The sequence below is a fragment of the Nerophis ophidion genome, linkage group LG23 (assembly GCF_033978795.1).
Source record: "Nerophis ophidion isolate RoL-2023_Sa linkage group LG23, RoL_Noph_v1.0, whole genome shotgun sequence".
Classification (NCBI taxonomy): domain Eukaryota; kingdom Metazoa; phylum Chordata; class Actinopteri; order Syngnathiformes; family Syngnathidae; genus Nerophis; species Nerophis ophidion.
This window is the reverse complement of record NC_084633.1, coordinates 22,164,296-22,186,795: the sequence shown is the minus strand read 5'-3', so window position 1 is coordinate 22,186,795 and position 22,500 is coordinate 22,164,296. Positions and strand designations below refer to the sequence as shown.

At 43.2% G+C, this 22,500-nt stretch overlaps 1 protein-coding gene across 4 annotated transcripts in view; it reads left to right on the top strand.

Annotated features, from left to right (window-relative positions):
* The window catches only part of cep112 (centrosomal protein 112), a 406,308-nt gene that overhangs the window by 284,808 nt on the left and 99,000 nt on the right, over positions 1-22,500 (top strand). For all 4 annotated transcript variants that reach the window (XM_061885269.1, XM_061885270.1, XM_061885268.1 and 1 more), the window contains one exon: positions 6,762-6,911. In XM_061885269.1, the coding sequence (XP_061741253.1) occupies positions 6,762-6,911 (150 nt within the window). The remainder of the gene's footprint in view (positions 1-6,761; positions 6,912-22,500) is intronic.

The following is a 22,500-nucleotide window of genomic DNA, read 5'->3' as shown; positions in this document are numbered from 1 at the left end:
GCTTCCTGCCATCACCCAGACAACATATCTTTACCTGCACATTACCTACCTTCTCTGCATCCTGGGGTCACACTGGTGCTTCTTTCTTTCACCCATACATGCTGGTGCTTCCTGCCATCATCCAGACAACATATCTTTACCTGCACATTACCTACCTTCCCTGTATCCTGGGGTCACACTGGTGCTTCTTTCTTTCACCCATACATGCTGGTGCTTCCTGCCATCATCCAGACAACTTCCGTTAGGAATGTCGTAGAGACATGAAACAAAAACCTCTATGTAGGTCTCACTTAGACCTATGTTTCATACAATGACATCCTTCAGCAAAATTCAAGATGAAGTTGGCAAAAACCCCTTCAAAAAAAAAGTTTCCTAAAAAATGTCATTTTTGCCTCTTTGAGCCGTAATTTGACCCACTTAAAATGCTTCAAAACTCACCAAACTTGACACACACATCAGGACTGGTGAAAATTGCGATATGATAAAAAAAAAAAAACAACCCAAAACTCAAATTTGCGCTCTAGCGACCCCTAGGAATACAAACCCCGTTTCCATATGAGTTGGGAAATTGTGTTAGATGTAAATATAAACGGAATACAATGATTTGCAAATCCTTTTCAAGCCATATTCAGTTGAATATGCTACAAAGACAACATATTTCATGTTCAAACTCATACATTTTTTATTTTTTTTGCAAATATTAACTTAGAATTTCATGGCTGCAACACGTGACAAAGTAGTTGGGAAAGGGCATGTTCACCACTGTGTTACATCACCTTTTCTTTTAACAACACTCAATAAACGTTTGGGAACTGAGGAAACTAATTGTTGAAGCTTTGAAAGTGGAATTCTTTCCCATTCTTGTTTTATGTAGAGCTTCAGTCCTTCAACAGTCCGGGGTCTCCGCTGTCATATTTTACGCTTCATAATGCACCACACATTTTCCATGGGAGACAGGTCTGGACTGCAGGCGGGCCAGGAAAGTACACACACTCTTTTTTTACGAAGCCACGCTGTTGTAACACGTGGCTTGGCATTGTCTTGCTGAAATAAGCAGGGGTGTAAGTTACCCGTGCCTTGGGCACTAATACACCCCCATACCATCACACATGTGTAAGTTACCCATGTCTTGTTCACTAATACACCCCCATACCATCACACATGTGTAAGTTACCCATGTCTTGTTCACTAATACACCCCCATACCATCACACATGTGTAAGTTACCCATGTCTTGTTCACTAATACACCCCCATACCATCACACATGTGTAAGTTACCCATGTCTAGTTCACTAATACACCCCCATACCATCACACATGTGTAAGTTACCCATGTCTTGGGCACTAATACACCCCCATACCATCACACATGTGTAAGTTACCCATGCCTTGTTCACTAATACACCCCCATACCATCACACATGTGTAAGTTACCCATGTCTTGTTCACTAATACACCCCCATACCATCACACATGTGTAAGTTACCCATGTCTTGTTCACTAATACACCCCCATACCATCACACATGTGTAAGTTACCCATGTCTTGGGCACTAATACACCCCCATACCATCACACATGTGTATGTTACCCATGCCTTGGGCACTAATACACCCCCATACCATCACACATGTGTAAGTTACCCATGTCTTGTTCACTAATACACCCCCATACCATCACACATGTGTAAGTTAGTCATGTCTTGGGCACTAATACACCCCCATACCATCACACATGTGTAAGTTACCCATGCCTTGGGCACCAATACACCCCCATACCATCACACATGTGTATGTTACCCATGCCTTGGGCACTAATACACCCCCATACCATCACACATGTGTAAGTTACCCATGTCTTGTTCACTAATACACCCCCATACCATCACACATGTGTAAGTTAGTCATGTCTTGGGCACTAATACACCCCCATACCATCACACATGTGTAAGTTACCCATGTCTTGGGCACTAATACACCCCCATACCATCACACATGTGTATGTTACCCATGCCTTGGGCACTAATACACCCCCATACCATCACACATGTGTAAGTTACCCATGTCTTGTTCACTAATACACCCCCATACCATCACACATGTGTAAGTTAGTCATGTCTTGGGCACCAATACACCCCCATACCATCACACATGCTGGCTTTTCAACTTTGCGTCCATAACAATCAGAATGGTTATTTTCTTCTTTGTTCTTGAGGACACCACGTCCTCTGTTTCCAAATATAATTTGAAATGTGGACTCGTCAGACCACAGAACAATTTTCCACTTTGCATCAGTCCATCTTAGATGATCTCGGGCCCAGCCGAGCCGGCTGCGTTTCTGGATGTTGTTGATAAATGGTTTTGGCTTTGCATAGTAGAGTTTTAACTTGCACTTACAGATTTAGCGACCAACTGTAGTTACTGACAGTGGTTTTATGAAGTGTTCTTGAGCCCACGTGGTGATATCCTATACACACTGTCGTCGGTTTTTGATGCAGTACCGCCTGAGGGATCAAAGGTCCGTAATATCGTCGCTTACATGCAGTGATTTCTCCAGATTCTCTGAACCTTTTGATGATTTTACGGAGCGTAGATGGTAAAATCCCTAAATTCCTTGCAATAGCTCGTTGAGAAATGTTGTTCTAAAACTGTTTGACAATTTGCTTACAAAGTGGTGACCCTCACCCCATCCTTGTTTGTGAATTACTGAGCATTTCATGGAAGCTGTTTATATAGCCAATCATGGCACCCACCTGTTCCCAATTAGCATGCACACCTGTGGGATGTTCCAAATAAGTGTTTGATGAGCATTCCTCAACTTTATCCGTATTTATTGCCACCTTTCCCAACTTCTTTGCCACGTGTTGCTGGCATCAAATTGTAAAGTTAATGATTATTTGCAAAAAAAAATTTTTTTTATGAGTTTGAACATGAAATATGTTGTCTTTGTAGCATATTCAACTGAATATGGCTTGAAAAGGATTTGCAAATCATTGTATTCTGTTTATATTTACATCTAACACAATTTCCCAACTCATACGGAAACAGGGTTTGTAACACAAAGTAGGATTCTTATGTATAAATCTAATATTTTCACAGCTAGACCATAAAAACCTGTTTACGACATTCTAAAAAGGTGTTTGACTTTTTTAGATCCCCCTAGACGTGAAATAACACCCACGTAGTCACACATGTTTTATAGTGGAGTGTGTTGTACTGGTCCATGGAGGGAGGATCACACAAGAGTCTTTGAGGCTTCCAGTCCATAGTGGATCTAACATAATAGTGAGAGTCCAGTCCATAGTGGATCTAACATAATAGTGTGAGAGTCCAGTCCATAGTGGATCTAACATAATAGTGTGAGAGTCTAGTCCATAGTGGATCTAACATAATAGTGAGAGTCCAGTCCATAGTGGATCTAACATAATAGTGTGAGAGTCCAGTCCATAGTGGATCTAACATAATAGTGTGAGAGTCTAGTCCATAGTGGATCTAACATAATAGTGAGAGTCCAGTCCATAGTGGATCTAACATAATAGTGTGAGAGTCCAGTCCATAGTGGATCTAACATAATAGTGAGAGTCCAGTCCATAGTGGATCTAACATAATAGTGTGAGAGTCCAGTCCATAGTGGATCCAACATAATAGTGAGAGTCCAGTCCATAGTGGATCTAACATAATAGTGAGAGTCCAGTCCATAGTGGATCTAACATAATAGTGTGAGAGTCCAGTCCATAGTGGATCTAACATAATAGTGTGAGAGTCCAGTCCATAGTGGATCTAACATAATAGTGTGAGAGTCCAGTCCATAGTGGATCTAACATAATAGTGTGAGAGTCCAGTCCATAGTGGATCTAACATAATAGTGAGAGTCCAGTCCATAGTGGATCTAACATAATAGTGTGAGAGTCCAGTCCATAGTGGATCTAACATAATAGTGAGAGAGTCCAGTCCATAGTGGATCTAACATAATAGTGAGAGTCCAGTCCATAGTGGATCTAACATAATAGTGTGAGAGTCCAGTCCATAGTGGATCTAACATAATAGTGTGAGAGTCCAGTCCATAGTGGATCTAACATAATAGTGAGAGTCCAGTCCATAGTGGATCTAACATAATAGTGAGAGTCCAGTCTATAGTGGATCTAACATAATAGTGTGAGAGTCCAGTCCATAGTGGATCTAACATAATAGTGTGAGAGTCCAGTCCATAGTGGATCTAACATAATAGTGTGAGAGTCCAGTCCATAGTGGATCTAACATAATAGTGTGAGAGTCCAGTCCATAGTGGATCTAACATAATGGTGAGAGTCCAGTCCATAGTGGATCTAACATAATAGTGTGAGTCCAGTCCATAGTGGATCTAACATAATAGTGTGAGAGTCCAGTCCATAGTGGATCTAACATAATAGTGAGAGTCCAGTCCATAGTGGATCTAACATAATAGTGTGAGAGTCCAGTCCATAGTGGATCTAACATAATAGTGAGAGTCCAGTCCATAGTGGATCTAACATAATAGTGTGAGAGTCCAGTCCATAGTGGATCTAACATAATAGTGTGAGAGTCCAGTCCATAGTGGATCTAACATAATAGTGAGAGTCCAGTCCATAGTGGATCCAACATAATAGTGAGAGTCCAGTCCATAGTGGATCTAACATAATAGTGTGAGAGTCCAGTCCATAGTGGATCTAACATAATAGTGAGAGTCCAGTCCATAGTGGATCTAACATAATAGTGTGAGAGTCCAGTCCATAGTGGATCTAACATAATAGTGTGAGAGTCCAGTCCATAGTGGATCTAACATAATAGTGTGAGTCCAGTCCATAGTGGATCTAACATAATAGTGAGAGTCCAGTCCATAGTGGATCTAACATAATAGTGTGAGAGTCCAGTCCATCGTGGATCGAACATAATAGTGAGAGTCCAGTCCATAGTGGATCTAACATAATAGTGTGAGAGTCCAGTCCATAGTGGATCTAACATAATAGTGTGAGAGTCCAGTCCATAGTGGATCTAACATAATAGTGAGAGTCCAGTCCATAGTGGATCTAACATAATAGTGTGAGAGTCCAGTCCATTGTGGATCTAACATAATAGTGAGAGTCCAGTCCATAGTGGATCTAACATAATAGTGAGAGTCCAGTCCATAGTGGATCTAACATAATAGTGTGAGAGTCCAGTCCATAGTGGATCCAACACAAGAGTTTGAGAGTCCAGTCCATAGTGGATCTAACATAATAGTGAGAGTCCAGTCCATAGTGGATCTAACATAATAGTGAGAGTCCAGTCCATAGTGGATCTAACATAATAGTGAGAGTCCAGTCCATAGTGGTTCTAACTTAATTGTGAGAGTCCAGTCCATAGTGGATCTAACATAATAGTGAGAGTCCAGTCCATAGTGGTTCTAACTTAATTGTGAGAGTCCAGTCCATAGTGGATCTAACATAATAGTGAGAGTCCAGTCCATAGTGGATCTAACATAATAGTGAGAGTCCACTTTGTTTTATTTTACAAAATGTTATATTTCTAAATGAAATTTAGTTTTTCTTTTTTAATTTTCTTAAACAACACCTGTCCAATAAAAATGGAATTCAATTAATAATAATAAGGGAATAAGCGGTAGGAAATGGATGGATAGATGGATAATAATAATAATGGATTAGATTTATATTGGGCTGTGGAGAGGCCAAGCTGACGGACCGACGGCGCTTCAGGGCACGCTGCAGCCCTGCCCAAGATGGCGGCAAGGAGGCGGAGAATGCGGCGGGGCGGAGAGGCGGGATGTGCCGGGAGCGACGCCGCCACAATCTAATTCTGGTGCGTGGCTCACACACCGGCACACGATTGACTTATCTTCTTGCAGAGTATAAAAGGGCAGAAGGAGGAGGAGGGCCTGCAACAGTGATCAAGAAGCAGACGAGGACGAGGACAACGGCAGCTGAAAGAGCGACCAAGGAGCGAGCAGCAGAAAGGAGCTGAAAGAGCGATCCGAGCTGCAGAAAAGCTTTATTGAAAAATAAAAACGTCAAACCCGCTCAAAAGAAATTCACCTGAACCCGCACGACAACGGCTTAAATTTGTGGCCCATCGTGGGGCGCCGCTTTTGACAGACTCTTGTCGTCGTCTTGCGGGTTCCATGGACCATCTAGGAAGGACATTGCTTTGCAGGTTTGACGCTTGTATATTTTTAAATAACACAAGGTTTGTCGTTTGGTCGGATCGCTTTTGAGCTGCTCCTCTCCTGCTCGCTCTTCGGCTCGCTCTCGGTGGTTTTCGCTTGTCAGGTTCTGCTGCTGGTTCTCCTACTCCTTCTGCCATGGTCCCTCCTCCTTCTCCCCTTTTATACAGCCAGAGGAGAAATGTCAATTGTGTGCGGGTGCGCGTTCTACGCGCCTAAATTAGATTGCGGCGGCGTCGCTCCCGGCACGCCCCGCCTCCCCGCTCATCCACATTCTCCGCCTCCTTGCCGCCATCTTGAGCAGGGCTGCAGCGTAGCCCACTGAGCTGTCGGCCCGTCGGCTGCGACTCCCCACAAGGGCTTTTCTTGACGCTCAAAGCGCTTCACAGAGAAGTGAGAAGCCATCATTCATTCATTCACACCTGGTGGTGGTGGTAAGCTACTTTGGTAGCCACAGCAGCCCTGGGGTAGACTGACAAAAGCGTGGCTGCCAGTTTTGCGACCACCGCCCGTCATGCACCAGGGACTCTGTAATCATGCACACAATATGTCCCAAAGTGAAAGTTGTAACCATGGTTTGTGGTGCAGGTGATGGTGGAGCTCCAGCAGTCGGTGTGCAGCTCCAACGAGGAGGCGGTCAGTCTGCAGCAGACCTTGAAGAGACAGCTGGAGGAGGCCCGGCAAGGATGGCTGCAGGAGAGGAGAACCATGACCCAGCAGGCCCAGCAGGCCAACAAGGTCAGAACCGGGACATTATCATGCAGCTCTTCACACATTTAACACCGAGTCTGGCAGGAAGAATAGAGGCGTCTGGATGGGACTTTTGTCTTCCTTTTCTTCAACTGGAAGCACACTTTGAATTTAGACCAGGGTCACCAACCTGCGGGCACCAGGTCGCCCGTAAGGACCAGATGAGTCGCCCGCTGGCCTGTTCTAAAAATAGCTCAAATAGCAGCACTTACCAGTGAGCTGCCTCTATTTTTTAAATTGTATTTATTTACTAGCAAGCTGGTCTGACATTTTTAATTCTAAGAGAGACAAAACTCAAATAGAATTTGAAAATCCAAGAAAATATTTGAAAGACTTGGTCTTCACTTGTTTGAATAAATTCTTTTTTTTTTTTTTTACTTTGCTTCTTATAACTTTCAGAAATACAAGCTTAAAAACGATTTTAGGATTTTTAAACACATATACCTTTTTACCTTTTAAATTCCTTCCTCTTCTTTCCTGACAATTTAAATCAATGTTCAAGTACATTTATTTTTTTAATATTTAGAATAATACATTTTTATTTTTTTTAAATTCTTCATTTAACTTCTATTTTTTCAACAAAGAATGTTCGTGAAATATTTCTTCAAACTTATTATGATTAAAATTCCAAAAAATTATTCTGGCAAATCTACAAAAACTGTAGAATCAAATTTAAATCTTATTTCAAAGTCTTTTGAATTTATTTTCAAATTTTTGTTCTGGAAAATCTAGAAGAAATAATGATTTGTCTTTGTTATAAATATAGCTTGGTCCAATTTGTTATATATTCTAACAAAGTGCAGATTGGATTTTAACATATTTAAAACATGTCATCAAAATTCTAAAATTGATCTTAATCAGGAAAAATGACTAATGATGTTCCATAAATTATTTTTTCAAAAAAGATTCGAATTAGCTAGATTTTCTCTTCATTTTCTTCGGTTGAATTTTGAATTTTAAATCGTCGAAATTGAAGATAAACTATGTTTCAAAATTAAATTTAAAATGTTTTCCTGTTTTCTTCTCTTTTAAACCGTTTAATTAAGTGTTTTTTCGTCATTTATTCTCTTCCGTAAAAGGACAAACAATTACGACGGAATGACAGACAGAAATACCCTTTTTTTAATATAGTTATAGATTTATTTATTAAAGGTAAATTGAGCAAATTGGCTATTTCTGGCCATTTATTGAAGTGTGTATCAAACTGGTAGCCCTTGGCATGAATCAGTACCCAAGAAGTAGCTCTTGCTTTCAAAAAGGTTGCTGACCCCTGCTTTTTATGGCGACTTGCAAAAGTGTCTTTTAGCGACTTCATGTGTTTTACGAGCCTCGTAAATCTGTCGCTTGCATTCCCAATTCCTAAAGTCTGCATCATTCATGCTGCTCACTCTCGACCTTTGCTGTCCAAAGGCGACATAGCAGCTGCATGGACCTTCAGCTGTGATGCACTCGCTAAATAATGACTTTATTGGATGGGAGTTCTTTGACTCCTGCAGGCCTTGTGCCCAAAGGAAGCTGCCCGGGACACTGTGGCTCTTCATCGGGTGTGGCTGGCCCTAAATAAAGACTTGTTGTGTCTGGGATGAGGACTTGTTCCCAAACACAAACCATGTCTGTCTGGAGTCACAGCTGCTGTGAAGAGGGGGGGGCAGGTCTTTGGGACTTTCCTTGAGACCGAGGTACAAACCCTGTTTCCATATGAGTTGGGAAATGGTGTTAGATGTAAATATAAACAGAATACAATGATTTGCAAATCCTTTTCAAGCCATATTCAGTTGAATATGCTACAAAGACAACATATTTCATGTTCAAACTCATAAACTTTAATTTTTTTGGGGGGAAATTAGAATTAACTTTAGAATTTGATGTAGTTGGGAAAGGGCATGTTCACCACTGTGTTACATCACCTTTTCTTTTAACAACACTCAATAAACGTTTGGGAACTGAGGAAACTAATTGTTGAAGCTTTGAAAGTGGAATTCTTTCCCATTCTTGTTTTATGTAGAGCTTCAGTCCTTCAACAGTCCGGGGTCTCCGCTGTCCTATTTTACGCTTCATAATGCGCCACACATTTTCCATGGGAGACAGGTCTGGACTGCAGGCGGGCCAGGAAAGTACCTGCACTCTTTTTTTACGAAGCCACGCTGTTGTAACGTGCTGAATGTGGCTTGGCATTGTCTTGCTGAAATAAGCAGGGGCGTCCATGAAAAAGACGTATATGTTGTTCCAAAACCTGTATGTACCTTTCAGCATTAATGGTGCCTTCATAGATGTGTAAGTTACCCATGCCTTGGGCACTAATGCACCCCCATACCATCACACATGTGTAAGTTACCCATGCCTTGTTCACTAATACACCCCCATACCATCACACATGTGTAAGTTACCCATGTCTTGTTCACTAATACACCCCCATACCATCACACATGTGTAAGTTACCCATGTCTTGTTCACTAATACACCCCCATACCATCACACATGTGTAAGTTACCCATGTCTTGTTCACTAATACACCCCCATACCATCACACATGTGTAAGTTACCCATGCCTTGTTCACTAATACACCCCCATACCATCACACATGTGTAAGTTACCCATGTCTTGGGCACTAATACACCCCCATACCATCACACATGTGTAAGTTACCCATGTCTTGTTCACTAATACACCCCCATACCATCACACATGTGTAAGTTACCCATGTCTTGGGCACTAATACACCCCCATACCATCACACATGTGTAAGTTACCCATGCCTTGGGCACTAATACACCCCCATACCATCACACATGTGTAAGTTACCCATGTCTTGGGCACTAATACACCCCCATACCATCACACATGTGTAAGTTACCCATGCCTTGGGCACTAATACACCCCCATACCATCACACATGTGTAAGTTACCCATGCCTTGGGCACTAATACACCCCCATACCATCACACATGTGTAAGTTACCCATGCCTTGGGCACTAATACACCCCCATACCATCACACATGTGTAAGTTACCCATGCCTTGGGCACTAATACACCCCCATACCATCACACATGTGTAAGTTACCCATGTCTTGGGCACTAATACACCCCCATACCATCACACATGTGTAAGTTACCCATGTCTTGGGCACTAATGCACCCCCATACCATCACACATGTGTAAGTTACCCATGTCTTGGGCACTAATACACCCCCATACCATCACACATGCTGGCTTTTACACTTTGCATCCATACCAGTCTTGATGGTTCGCTTCCCCTTTGGTCCGGATGACACGATGTCGAGTATTTCCCCAAAAAATTTCAAAAGTGGACTTGTCAGACCACAGAACACTTTTCCACTTTGCATCAGTCCATCTTAGATGACCTCGGGCCCAGAGAAGCTGGCGGCGTTTCTGGATGTTGTTGATAAATGGCTTTTGCTTTGCATAGTAGAGTTTTAACTTGCACTTACAGATGTAGCGACCAACTGTATTTAGTGACAGTGGTATGGACTGGACTCTCATGATTTTGTAAGATCCACTATGGACTGGACTCTCACACTATTATGTTAGATCCACTATGGACTAGACTCTCACACTATTATGTTAGATCTACTATTAACTGGACTCTCACACTATTATGTTAGATCTACTATTAACTGGACTCTCACACTATTATGTTAGATCCACTATGGACTGGACTCTCACACTATTATGTTAGATCCACTATGGACTGGACTCTCACACTATTATGTTAGATCCACTATGGACTGGACTCTCACACTATTAACTAGATCCACTATGGACTGGACTCTCACACTATTATGTTAGATCCACTATGGACTGGACTCTCACACTATTATGTTAGATCCACTATGGACTGGACTCTCACTATTATGTTAGATCCACTATGGACTGGACTCTCACTATTATGTTAGATCCACTATGGACTGGACTCTCACTATTATGTTAGATCCACTATGGACTGGATTCTCACTATTATGTTAGATCCACTATGGACTGGACTCTCACTATTATGTTAGATCCACAATGGACTGGACTCTCACTATTATGTTAGATCCACTATGGACTGGACTCTCACTATTATGTTAGATCCACTATGGACTGGACTCTCACTATTATGTTAGATCCACTATGGACTGGACTCTCACTATTATGTTAGATCCACTATGGACTGGACTCTCACTATTATGTTAGATCCACTATGGACTGGACTCTCACTATTATGTTAGATCCACTATGGACTGGACTCTCACTATTATGTTAGATCCACTATGGACTGGACTCTCACTATTATGTTAGATCCACTATGGACTGGACTCTCACTATTATGTTAGATCCACTATGGACTGGACTCTCACACTATTATGTTAGATCCACTATGGACTGGACTTTCACACTATTATGTTAGATCCACTATGGACTGGACTTTCACACTATTATGTTAGATCCACTATGGACTGGACTTTCACACTATTATGTTAGATCCACATCTGTGGTCCCCTCCAAGGTTTCTCATCGTCATCCCACTGGTTTGAGTTTTTCCTTCCGAGAATGTCGTCGTGGTTTGTGCAGCCCTTTGAGACTCTAATGATTTAGGGCTATATAAGTAAACATTGATTGATATTACAGTGGGGGCCCCACAATATCATCTCGGGGGCCACAATCTGAGACCAGTGTTCTAAAGCATTGCAAAGTATCTCCAAACTGCAGATTGTTATTTATTGATAAGTTGTATCAAATGTCCTCATGATGCTGACTCACTCACCAATGTTTGTACATCATCAGCAGCTAAAAATAAAAATAAAAATTAAAAAAAAAAAGCCTGCGGATGTTGTTTGCAGCCGAGGCAGATGCAAGGCTGACTTTTTTATGTGACCTAGAAATATGTCAACTAGTCTATTTATTTTTTGATTCCCAAAACGCACTATGAACATTTGAGTCAAAATGTGCCTTTCCATTCCTTTTCCTACAATATTTTAATTGTGTAAGTTTGAGCAACTTTAAAATATGAACTTTTTAAAACTTCATCATATTCTCCTGCCTGGAACTCCAGCAGGACCCCGAGGTCCTCATTCAGTACAGTTCCACGCACTAAATTAGTCCCATTTCTCAAATAGTTGGGCTCTGAATAATCCTCCTGCGGCCCATGGAAACACTTTAATCCAGGGGTGTCCTAAGTGCGGGCCGGGGGCCATTTGTGGCCCTCAGCTAATTGTTTACCGGCCTGCCACACATTCTGCAAAAATTGCAAAATTGATAGTATTGCAAAAATAAAAATAAAAACATTTAAAAACAAGTGGAATGAGGTGAAATCTAATGAGAAAAAGTGGCAATGTTGACAGTTTTTTTTTCCTTTTGTCTTTATTTTCTTTTTTTCCATTGCTCAAAAAAGGACGGACAAATCCATGTTATACTAGATAGATAGATAGTACTTTATTAATTCCTTTAGGAGAGTTCCTTCAGGAAAATAAAAATTCCAGCAGCAATGTACAGAGTTAAGATCAATTTTAAAAAGTAAATAATGGGGGTTTAAATGCAAACAAAATAGAGAAATATTACAATAAGAGTAAAAAATAAAAAGCAACAATGGGAATACAAATATGACCGTGTGTCAGGTTCCAACACTGGTGACATCTATTAACCAGACAAGAAGCAAGGAAGCAAGCAGACACAGAGTTAAATAGAGCTCATGAGGAGACACGTGTTTTGGGCTGTACTCTACTTACAGATCCAAACTACGTTCTAGAGAACAGCCCGCGTGCCTCCTGTATTTATTAAGGTCCTATTAAGGGAAAAGGGGGGAGTGGACTCGACAAGATATGATAATACAAAATTGCAAATATGTTGACACTTGGTGCTATCGCCCAGTCTCTTCTTGTGCTGGTCCCAGAACACCAAGTCTGGCCTTGGCAGTCTCTTCTTGTGCTGGTCCCAGAACACCAAGTCTGGCCTTGGCAGTCTCTTCTTGTGCTGGTCCCAGAACACCAAGTCTGGCCTTGGCAGTCAGCAGCCACTATCTGGACAGAACACTCATGCAAAAGAAAGGCAAGCAATCTCTCAGATTGTTAGCTCTGCACAAATACAGAAAAAACCCTTCAACACAAATTGACAATACTTTATAGTAACGGCCCTTAAGCATAAAGTTATTACATAATTATTCTAACACAGTAAAATAAGAAAATAAGAAGAGAAAGTAGGCAGTAGTGAGCATGTTATGAAAAGGTATTGCACTGTTAATGTTTTGCATCCCCTGTCATCCTAGTACCCCCCGTCCCCCGTCCCAGAGAGGAGTTGTACAGTCTAATGGCGTGTGGGACAAAGGAGTTCTTGAGTCTATTAGTCCTGCACTTGGGATGAAGCAGTCTAGAACTGAACAGGCTCCTCTGGCTATGCAGAGGGTGACTGGCATCATCCAGGATGCTCACTAGTTTGTCAACAGTCCTCTTCTCTGCCACCCTCACCACTGAGTCCACTTTCATTCCCATTGTAGAACCGGCCCGCCTGATCAGTTTCTCAAGTCTGGAGCTGTCCTTCTTAGATGTACTGCCCCCCCAGCACACTACCATGTAGAACACAACACTGGCAACCACAGACTGGTAGTACATCCACAGGAGTTTTCTACAAATGTTGAAGGAGTGCAGTCTCCTGAGGAAGTCCAGCCTGCTCTGTCCTTTCTTGTACTGGTGGTCCGTGTTAACAGTCCAGTCCAGCTTGTTGTCCACCCAAACCCCGAGGTACTTGAATGAGTCCACGGTCTGTACCTCAACTCCCTGGATCACAATAGGTTGTGAGCGTGGACTAAGTCAATGAGCAGCTCCTTGGTCTTTGAGGGATTGAGCTGCAAGAGGTTGGTGTGGCGTCCCAAAGTCCTCCTGATGCACCCGACCATGGTGGCTGTGTCATCCGCGTACTTCTGGACGTGACACAGCTGGCAGTTGTAGCAGAAGTCAGGGGTGTACAGGGGGAAGAGAAGAGGGGCCAGTCCGGTGCTGCTGATCAGGCATTATGTCCTTCGGTCTGACACACTGTGTGTGGCCTGTCACTGAGGGAGTTGGAAAAATGTTGAATTATTACTTAAAAATTGTCACTTTAAAATGTTTTGTGTGGAAAAAATATTGCATATGTTGTGTGGTTGCCATATAAAAACATCAAAGTTTTGACAAAAGAGCATAAAACAAACAAAATAATAGTTCAAACTTCAAATCCACAGATATATTGGAAGTTGATTTTGAAATTTAAGTGTTAAAAGTAAAAAAAAAAAAAACAAATAAAAATGCATCACTTTATGAGTGGGGAACCTTTCGGATGTCAAATATATTTAGTTGGATTTTATTGAACTTTTCACTGTGATTACTCAAAAATATTTAATACATTAAAATCAATTATGCATTATTGATCTTTGAGGGCTTTAATTGCTAAATAAAGGAACTCTCCTGAAGGAATCAATAAAGTACTATCTATCTATTTATCTATCCATCCATCTATCTATCTATCTATCTATCTATCTATCTATTTATCTATCCATCCATCTATCTATCTATCTATCTATCTATCTATCTATCTATCTAAATACTGCATATTTCAGTTTTACTATAAAAAACAAAGTTGTCTTTGACAGAAAAGGCATAAAACCTTATTTGTTTTACTTTATATCAACCTCAAGTTGGTATAGAGATTTACTGTAAGCATTAAATTAAACAAAAAAAATAATAATTTGACTTATTTTTAATATTTTATGAGGAAGCGGTGCCTGGGGAATCTGTGGTGGACTCTCCTTTTTCTGGGGCTGAGGTTGCTTAGGTGGTTAAAGAGCTCCTCTGTGTCATTGCCCCAGGGGTAGATGAGATTTGCCCGGAGTTCCTTAAGACTCTGGATGCTGTGGGACTGTCTTGGTTGACAAGACTCTGCAGCATCGCGTGGACATCGGGGGCGGTACCTCTGGATTGGCAGACCGGGGTGGTGGTCCCTCTCTTTAAGGAGGGTGTGTTCCAACTATGGTGGGATCACACTCCTCAGCCTTCCCGGTAAGGTTTATTCAGGTGTACTGGAGAGGAGGCTACGCCGGATAGTCCAACCTCGGATTCAGGAGGAACAGTGTGGTTTTCATCTTGGTGGTGGAACTGTGGACCAGCTCTGTACTCTGGGCAGGGTTCTTGAGGGTGCATGGGAGTTTGCCCAACCAGTCTACATGTGCTTTGTGGACTTGGAGAAGGCATTGGACCGTGTCCCTCGGGAAGTCCTGTGGGGAGTGCTCAGAGAGTATGGGGTACCGGACTGTCTGATTGTGGCGGTCCGCTCCCTGTACGATCAGTGTCAGAACATAGTCCGCTCCCTGTATGATCAGTGTCAGAACATAGTCCACTCCCTGTATGATCAGTGTCAGAACATAGTCCACTCCCTGTATGATCAGTGTCAGAACATAGTCCACTCCCTGTATGATCAGTGTCAGAACATAGTCCACTCCCTGTATGATCAGTGTCAGAACATAGTCCACTCCCTGTATGATCAGTGTCAGAACATAGTCCACTCCCTGTATGATCAGTGTCAGAACATAGTCCACTCCCTGTATGATCAGTGTCAGAACATAGTCCACTCCCTGTATGATCAGTGTCAGAACATAGTCCACTCCCTGTATGATCAGTGTCAGAACATAGTCCACTCCCTGTATGATCAGTGTCAGAACATAGTCCACTCCCTGTATGATCAGTGTCAGAACATAGTCCACTCCCTGTATGATCAGTGTCAGAACATAGTCCACTCCCTGTATGATCAGTGTCAGAACATAGTCCACTCCCTGTATGATCAGTGTCAGAACATAGTCCACTCCCTGTATGATCAGTGTCAGAACATAGTCCACTCCATGTATGATCAGTGTCAGAACATAGTCCACTCCCTGTATGATCAGTGTCAGAACATAGTCCACTCCCTGTATGATCAGTGTCAGAACATAGTCCACTCCCTGTATGATCAGTGTCAGAACATAGTCCACTCCCTGTATGATCAGTGTCAGAACATAGTCCACTCCCTGTATGATCAGTGTCAGAACATAGTCCACTCCCTGTATGATCAGTGTCAGAACATAGTCCACTCCCTGTATGATCAGTGTCAGACATAGTCCACTCCCTGTATGATCAGTGTCAGAACATAGTCCACTCCCTGTATGATCAGTGTCAGAACATAGTCCACTCCCTGTATGATCAGTGTCAGAACATAGTCCACTCCCTGTATGATCAGTGTCAGAACATAGTCCACTCCCTGTATGATCAGTGTCAGAACATAGTCCACTCCCTGTATGATCAGTGTCAGAACATAGTCCACTCCCTGTATGATCAGTGTCAGAACATAGTCCACTCCCTGTATGATCAGTGTCAGAACATAGTCCACTCCCTGTATGATCAGTGTCAGAACATAGTCGACTCCCTGTATGATCAGTGTCAGAACATAGTCCTCTCCCTGTATGATCAGTGTCAGAACATAGTCCTCTCCCTGTATGATCAGTGTCAGAACATAGTCCACTCCCTGTATGATCAGTGTCAGAACATAGTCCACTCCCTGTATGATCAGTGTCAGAACATAGTCCACTCCCTGTATGATCAGTGTCAGACATAGTCCACTCCCTGTATGATCAGTGTCAGAACATAGTCCACTCCCTGTATGATCAGTGTCAGAACATAGTCCACTCCCTGTATGATCAGTGTCAGAACATAGTCCACTCCCTGTATGATCAGTGTCAGAACATAGTCCGCTCCCTGTATGATCAGTGTCAGAACATAGTCCGCTCCCTGTATGATCAGTGTCAGAACATAGTCCGCTCCCTGTATGATCAGTGTCAGAACATAGTCCGCTCCCTGTATGATCAGTGTCAGAACATAGTCCGCTCCCTGTATGATCAGTGTCAGAACATAGTCCGCTCCCTGTATGATCAGTGTCAGAACATAGTCCGCTCCCTGTATGATCAGTGTCAGAACATAGTCCGCTCCCTGTATGATCAGTGTCAGAACATAGTCCGCTCCCTGTATGATCAGTGTCAGAGCTTGGTCCGCATTGCCGGCAGTAAGTCGGACACGTTTCCAGTGAGGGTTGGACTCCGCCAAGGCTGTCCTTTGTCACCCATTCTGTTCATAACTTTTATGGACAGAATTTCTAGGCGCAGTCAAGGCGTTGAGGGGTTCCGGTTTGGTGACCGCAGGAGTAGGTCTCTGCTTTTTGCAGATGATGTGGTCCTGATAGCTTCATCTGGTCTAGACCTTCAGCTCTCACTGGATCGGTTCGCAGCCGAGTGTGAAGCGACCGGAATGAGAATCAGCACCTCCAAGTCCGAGTCCATGGGTCTCGCCCGGAAAAGGGTGGAGTGCCATCTCCGGGTTGGGGAGGAGACCCTGCCCCAAGTGGAGGAGTTCAAGTACCTAGGAGTCTTGTTCACGAGTGAGGGAAGAGTGGATGGTGAGATCGACAGGCGGATCGGTGCGGCGTCTTCAGTAATGCGGACGTTGTACCGATCCGTTGTGGTGAAGAAGGAGCTGAGCCGGAAGGCAAAGCTCTCAATTTACCGGTCGATCTACGTTCCCATCCTCACCTATGGTCATGAGTTTTGGGTCATGACCGAAAGGATAAGATCACGGGTACAAGCGGCCCAAATGAGTTTCCGGGTCTCTCCCTTAGAGATAGGGTGAGAAGCTCTGCCATCCGGGAGGAACTCAAAGTAAAGCCGCTGCTCCTCCACATGGTGGCAATAAAAGATGCAACATATGCTTAAAAGAGAAACTGTTTATTATATATCATCCAGATCTGTCATCCCTCAACAAGCGCAGTGAAATCATTTCAACTTGCCGCCACAGACGGAAACACCTCCTAGGTAACACATGAGCCAATCACCACACCCTACGCCTGCTTGTACCCACCCACTCTGTGCCCTACATTGTATGTGAATGCTTCCATTAAAATCTCCTGATGATTGAGGGAACCCCTCATGAAACACTTCTGTAGAGATGAAGTAGTCTTGTGATTTTTCCCACACCTACATATATATATATATATATATATATATATATATATATATATATATATATATATATATGTAGGTGTGTATATTGTACATAGTACATATTGTTATGAAGGTGTCTGTTACTACATTATATTTATAAACTTGCAGTGTGTATAAAAAATGTAGTTTTTTATACACACTGGTCCAAAAGCCCAGCTGTAGACCATGCATGCGTTCCAAAAGTCTGAGTGCGGGTGTTGTTGGCTGACATATTTCCACTGCGCTCCCTTACCAAAGCGTTGGGATTAGAGCGAGGGGTTTAGACAATGGCATGGGAAGAAAATAACATCAAAGTATTGGGACCATTCCAAAGCAGTTGTTGTGCATGTATGCAGCACCACATTCCAACGTGGCCTTTTTTTTCTCCTTTTGTTCTTCTTCACCCACATGTCGCCGTCTGCATGTCTCTACTGTACTTCTTCCATGAGGGTGTGAACAACACACACCTTTGCATTTCATAAAGACCCTTTTTCGACCAGCAAGTATGATCATTACAAAGTTGTTCTTGTAGATGACATGTACACTAAGTAGGGGGAGGAGTTGTATGTGTGCATGTGTGGGAGGAACACTTGACACACACCTTTTAATAACTACAACTACAATAATTAAAGCTGCAAGCAGAGATGGACGGGATCGACTTTTGTTGTTGTTTCCTGCCATCACCCAGACAACATATCTTTACCTGCACATTACCTACCTTCCCTGCATCCTGGGGTCACACTGGTGCTTCTTTCTTTCACCCATACATGCTGGTGCTTCCTGCCATCACCCAGACAACATATCTTTACCTGCACATTACCTACCTTCTCTGTATCCTGGGGTCACACTGGTGCTTCTTTCTTTCACCCATACATGCTGGTGCTTCCTGCCATCACCCAGACAACATATCTTTACCTGCACATTACCTACCTTCCCTGCATCCTGGGGTCACACTGGTGCTTCTTTCTTTCACCCATACATGCTGGTGCTTCCTGCCATCACCCAGACAACATATCTTTACCTGCACATTACCTACCTTCTCTGCATCCTGGAGTCACACTGGTGCTTCTTTCTTTCACACATACATGCTGGTGCTTCCTGCCATCACCCAGACAACATATCTTTACCTGCACATTACCTACCTTCTCTGTATCCTGGGGTCACACTGGTGCTTCTTTCTTTCACCCATACATGCTGGTGCTTCCTGCCATCACCCAGACAACATATCTTTACCTGCACATTACCTACCTTCCCTGCATCCTGGGGTCACACTGGTGCTTCTTTCTTTCACCCATACATGCTGGTGCTTCCTGCCATCACCCAGACAACATATCTTTACCTGCACATTACCTACCTTCTCTGTATCCTGGGGTCACACTGGTGCTTCTTTCTTTCACCCATACATGCTGGTGCTTCCTGCCATCACCCAGACAACATATCTTTACCTGCACATTACCTACCTTCCCTGCATCCTGGGGTCACACTGGTGCTTCTTTCTTTCACCCATACATGCTGGTGCTTCCTGCCATCACCCAGACAACATATCTTTACCTGCACATTACCTACCTTCTCTGTATCCTGGGGTCACACTGGTGCTTCTTTCTTTCACCCATACATGCTGGTGCTTCCTGCCATCACCCAGACAACATATCTTTACCTGCACATTACCTACCTTCCCTGCATCCTGGGGTCACACTGGTGCTTCTTTCTTTCACCCATACATGCTGGTGCTTCCTGCCATCACCCAGACAACATATCTTTACCTGCACATTACCTACCTTCTCTGCATCCTGGAGTCACACTGGTGCTTCTTTCTTTCACACATACATGCTGGTGCTTCCTGCCATCACCCAGACAACATATCTTTACCTGCACATTACCTACCTTCTCTGTATCCTGGGGTCACACTGGTGCTTCTTTCTTTCACCCATACATGCTGGTGCTTCCTGCCATCACCCAGACAACATATCTTTACCTGCACATTACCTACCTTCCCTGCATCCTGGGGTCACACTGGTGCTTCTTTCTTTCACCCATACATGCTGGTGCTTCCTGCCATCACCCAGACAACATATCTTTACCTGCACATTACCTACCTTCCCTGCATCCTGGGGTCACACTGGTGCTTCTTTCTTTCACCCATACATGCTGGTGCTTCCTGCCATCACCCAGACAACATATCTTTACCTGCACATTACCTACCTTCCCTGCATCCTGGGGTCACACTGGTGCTTCTTTCTTTCACACATACATGCTGGTGCTTCCTGCCATCACCCAGACAACATATCTTTACCTGCACATTACCTACCTTCTCTGTATCCTGGGGTCACACTGGTGCTTCTTTCTTTCACCCATACATGCTGGTGCTTCCTGCCATCACCCAGACAACATATCTTTACCTGCACATTACCTACCTTCTCTGTATCCTGGGGTCACACTGGTGCTTCTTTCTTTCACCCATACATGCTGGTGCTTCCTGCCATCACCCAGACAACATATCTTTACCTGCACATTACCTACCTTCCCTGCATCCTGGGGTCACACTGGTGCTTCTTTCTTTCACCCATACATGCTGGTGCTTCCTGCCATCACCCAGACAACATATCTTTACCTGCACATTACCTACCTTCCCTGCATCCTGGGGTCACACTGGTGCTTCTTTCTTTCACCCATACATGCTGGTGTTTCCTGCCATCACCCAGACAACATATCTTTACCTGCACATTACCTACCTTCTCTGTATCCTGGAGTCAAACTGGTGCTTCTTTCTTTCACCCATACATGCTGGTGCTTCCTGCCATCACCCAGACAACATATCTTTACCTGCACATTACCTACCTTCTCTGTACCCTGGGGTCACACTGGTGCTTCTTTCTTTCACCCATACATGCTGGTGCTTCCTGCCATCACCCAGACAACATATCTTTACCTGCACATTACCTACCTTCCCTGCATCCTGGGGTCACACTGGTGCTTCTTTCTTTCACCCATACATGCTGGTGCTTCCTGCCATCACCCAGACAACATATCTTTACCTGCACATTACCTACCTTCTCTGTATCCTGGAGTCAAACTGGTGCCTCCTTCTTTCACCCAGTCAACATATCTTTTACCCGCACATTACCTACCTTCTCTGCATTGTGTGGTCACGCTGGTGCTTCCTGCTTTTAAGCGGCCATCTTGAGACGGCAGCAGCGCCGCAGTGCTTTGAAGGCTCGTCAAATCAAAACTGGAGCAGTTCCAAAAACTCTTTGCGCAACTTTTAATCAGAAGGGTTCAATCTCTTTCCTGTGCGAGTTTGAAGCCGACACAACAAAGGCGCTCAGAGGAGATAATGTTTGAAAAAAGGTGACAGGTTTTTACAAATCGTTTGTTTTGAAGGAGTAATTGCCAACTTCCTGTTGATTTTTGCTGAAGGATGTCAATTAATGAAATGTAGGTCTAAGTGAGACCTACATAGAGGTTTTTGTTTCATGTCTCTACCACATTCTTACCGGAAGTTACAAGCAGTGTTGTCTGTGTTTTCCTCCTAAGAGCAGTTTTGTCTGTGTTTTATTCCTAGGGGGCGCTTGAGCGCTATTTTAAGTTTTGGGGTTAGTTTTTTTTATTAGATCGTTTGACTTTTTTCGTAAGTAAGTACCTGTTAGGAAGAGACCACGTTTTGACCCAGCATTTGTCATTCACGAGATTATTCCAGAGAGCAATTACATAGGAGACAGACACACAATCATTCTGGAATAAGCTGCAGATTTTTTTTGCTATTTTTCTGATCATAACAAAGTTTCCCCAATTGATCATTCACAAATTTGTCATATTTGGAACACATTTTGGATGCGTGTGTTGTCACCCCTGGATGCACGAGGACCAGATGTGTGTCCAGTTTGGTGAGTTTTGAAGCATTTTAAGGGGGTCAAATTACAGCTCAAAGAGGCAAAAATGACATTTTTTAGGAAACTTTTGTTTTGAAGGGGTGTTTGCCAACTTCCTGTTGATTTTTGCTGAAGGATGTAAGTTTATGAAATGTAGGTCTAAGTCAGACCTACATAGAGGTTTTTGTTTCATGTCTCTATGACATTCCTAACGGAAGTTACAAGCAGTTTTGTCTGTTTTTTCCTAGGGGGCGCTAGAGCGCAATTTTTAGTTTTGGGGTTTGTTTTTATTAGATGGCAATTTTCGCCAGTCCTGATGTGTGTGTCAAATTTGGTGAGTTTTGAAACATGTTAAGAGGGTCAAATTCAAGCTCAAAGAGGCGGTGGTATAATAATAATAGAACCTTAGAAATACAATAGGGTCCTCCGTCCAAAAGGGACATTCGGTCCCTAAAAAAACAAATAATTTGAATTGGTCCCGGTTATCGGGGACTGTTATTACTGACGGACAGGTGTCGCGGTGTGACAGCAGCCAGGCGCGTAGGAAAACCCTCGTCTCCATGGAAACGTCTCTGTCTTTTTCATCATTCGCCGCTTTTCCACTAATGCAGGGGTAGGCAACCCAGAATGTTGAAAGAGCCCTTTTGGAGCCAAATAAGACAACGCTGTCAAGCGCCATTCA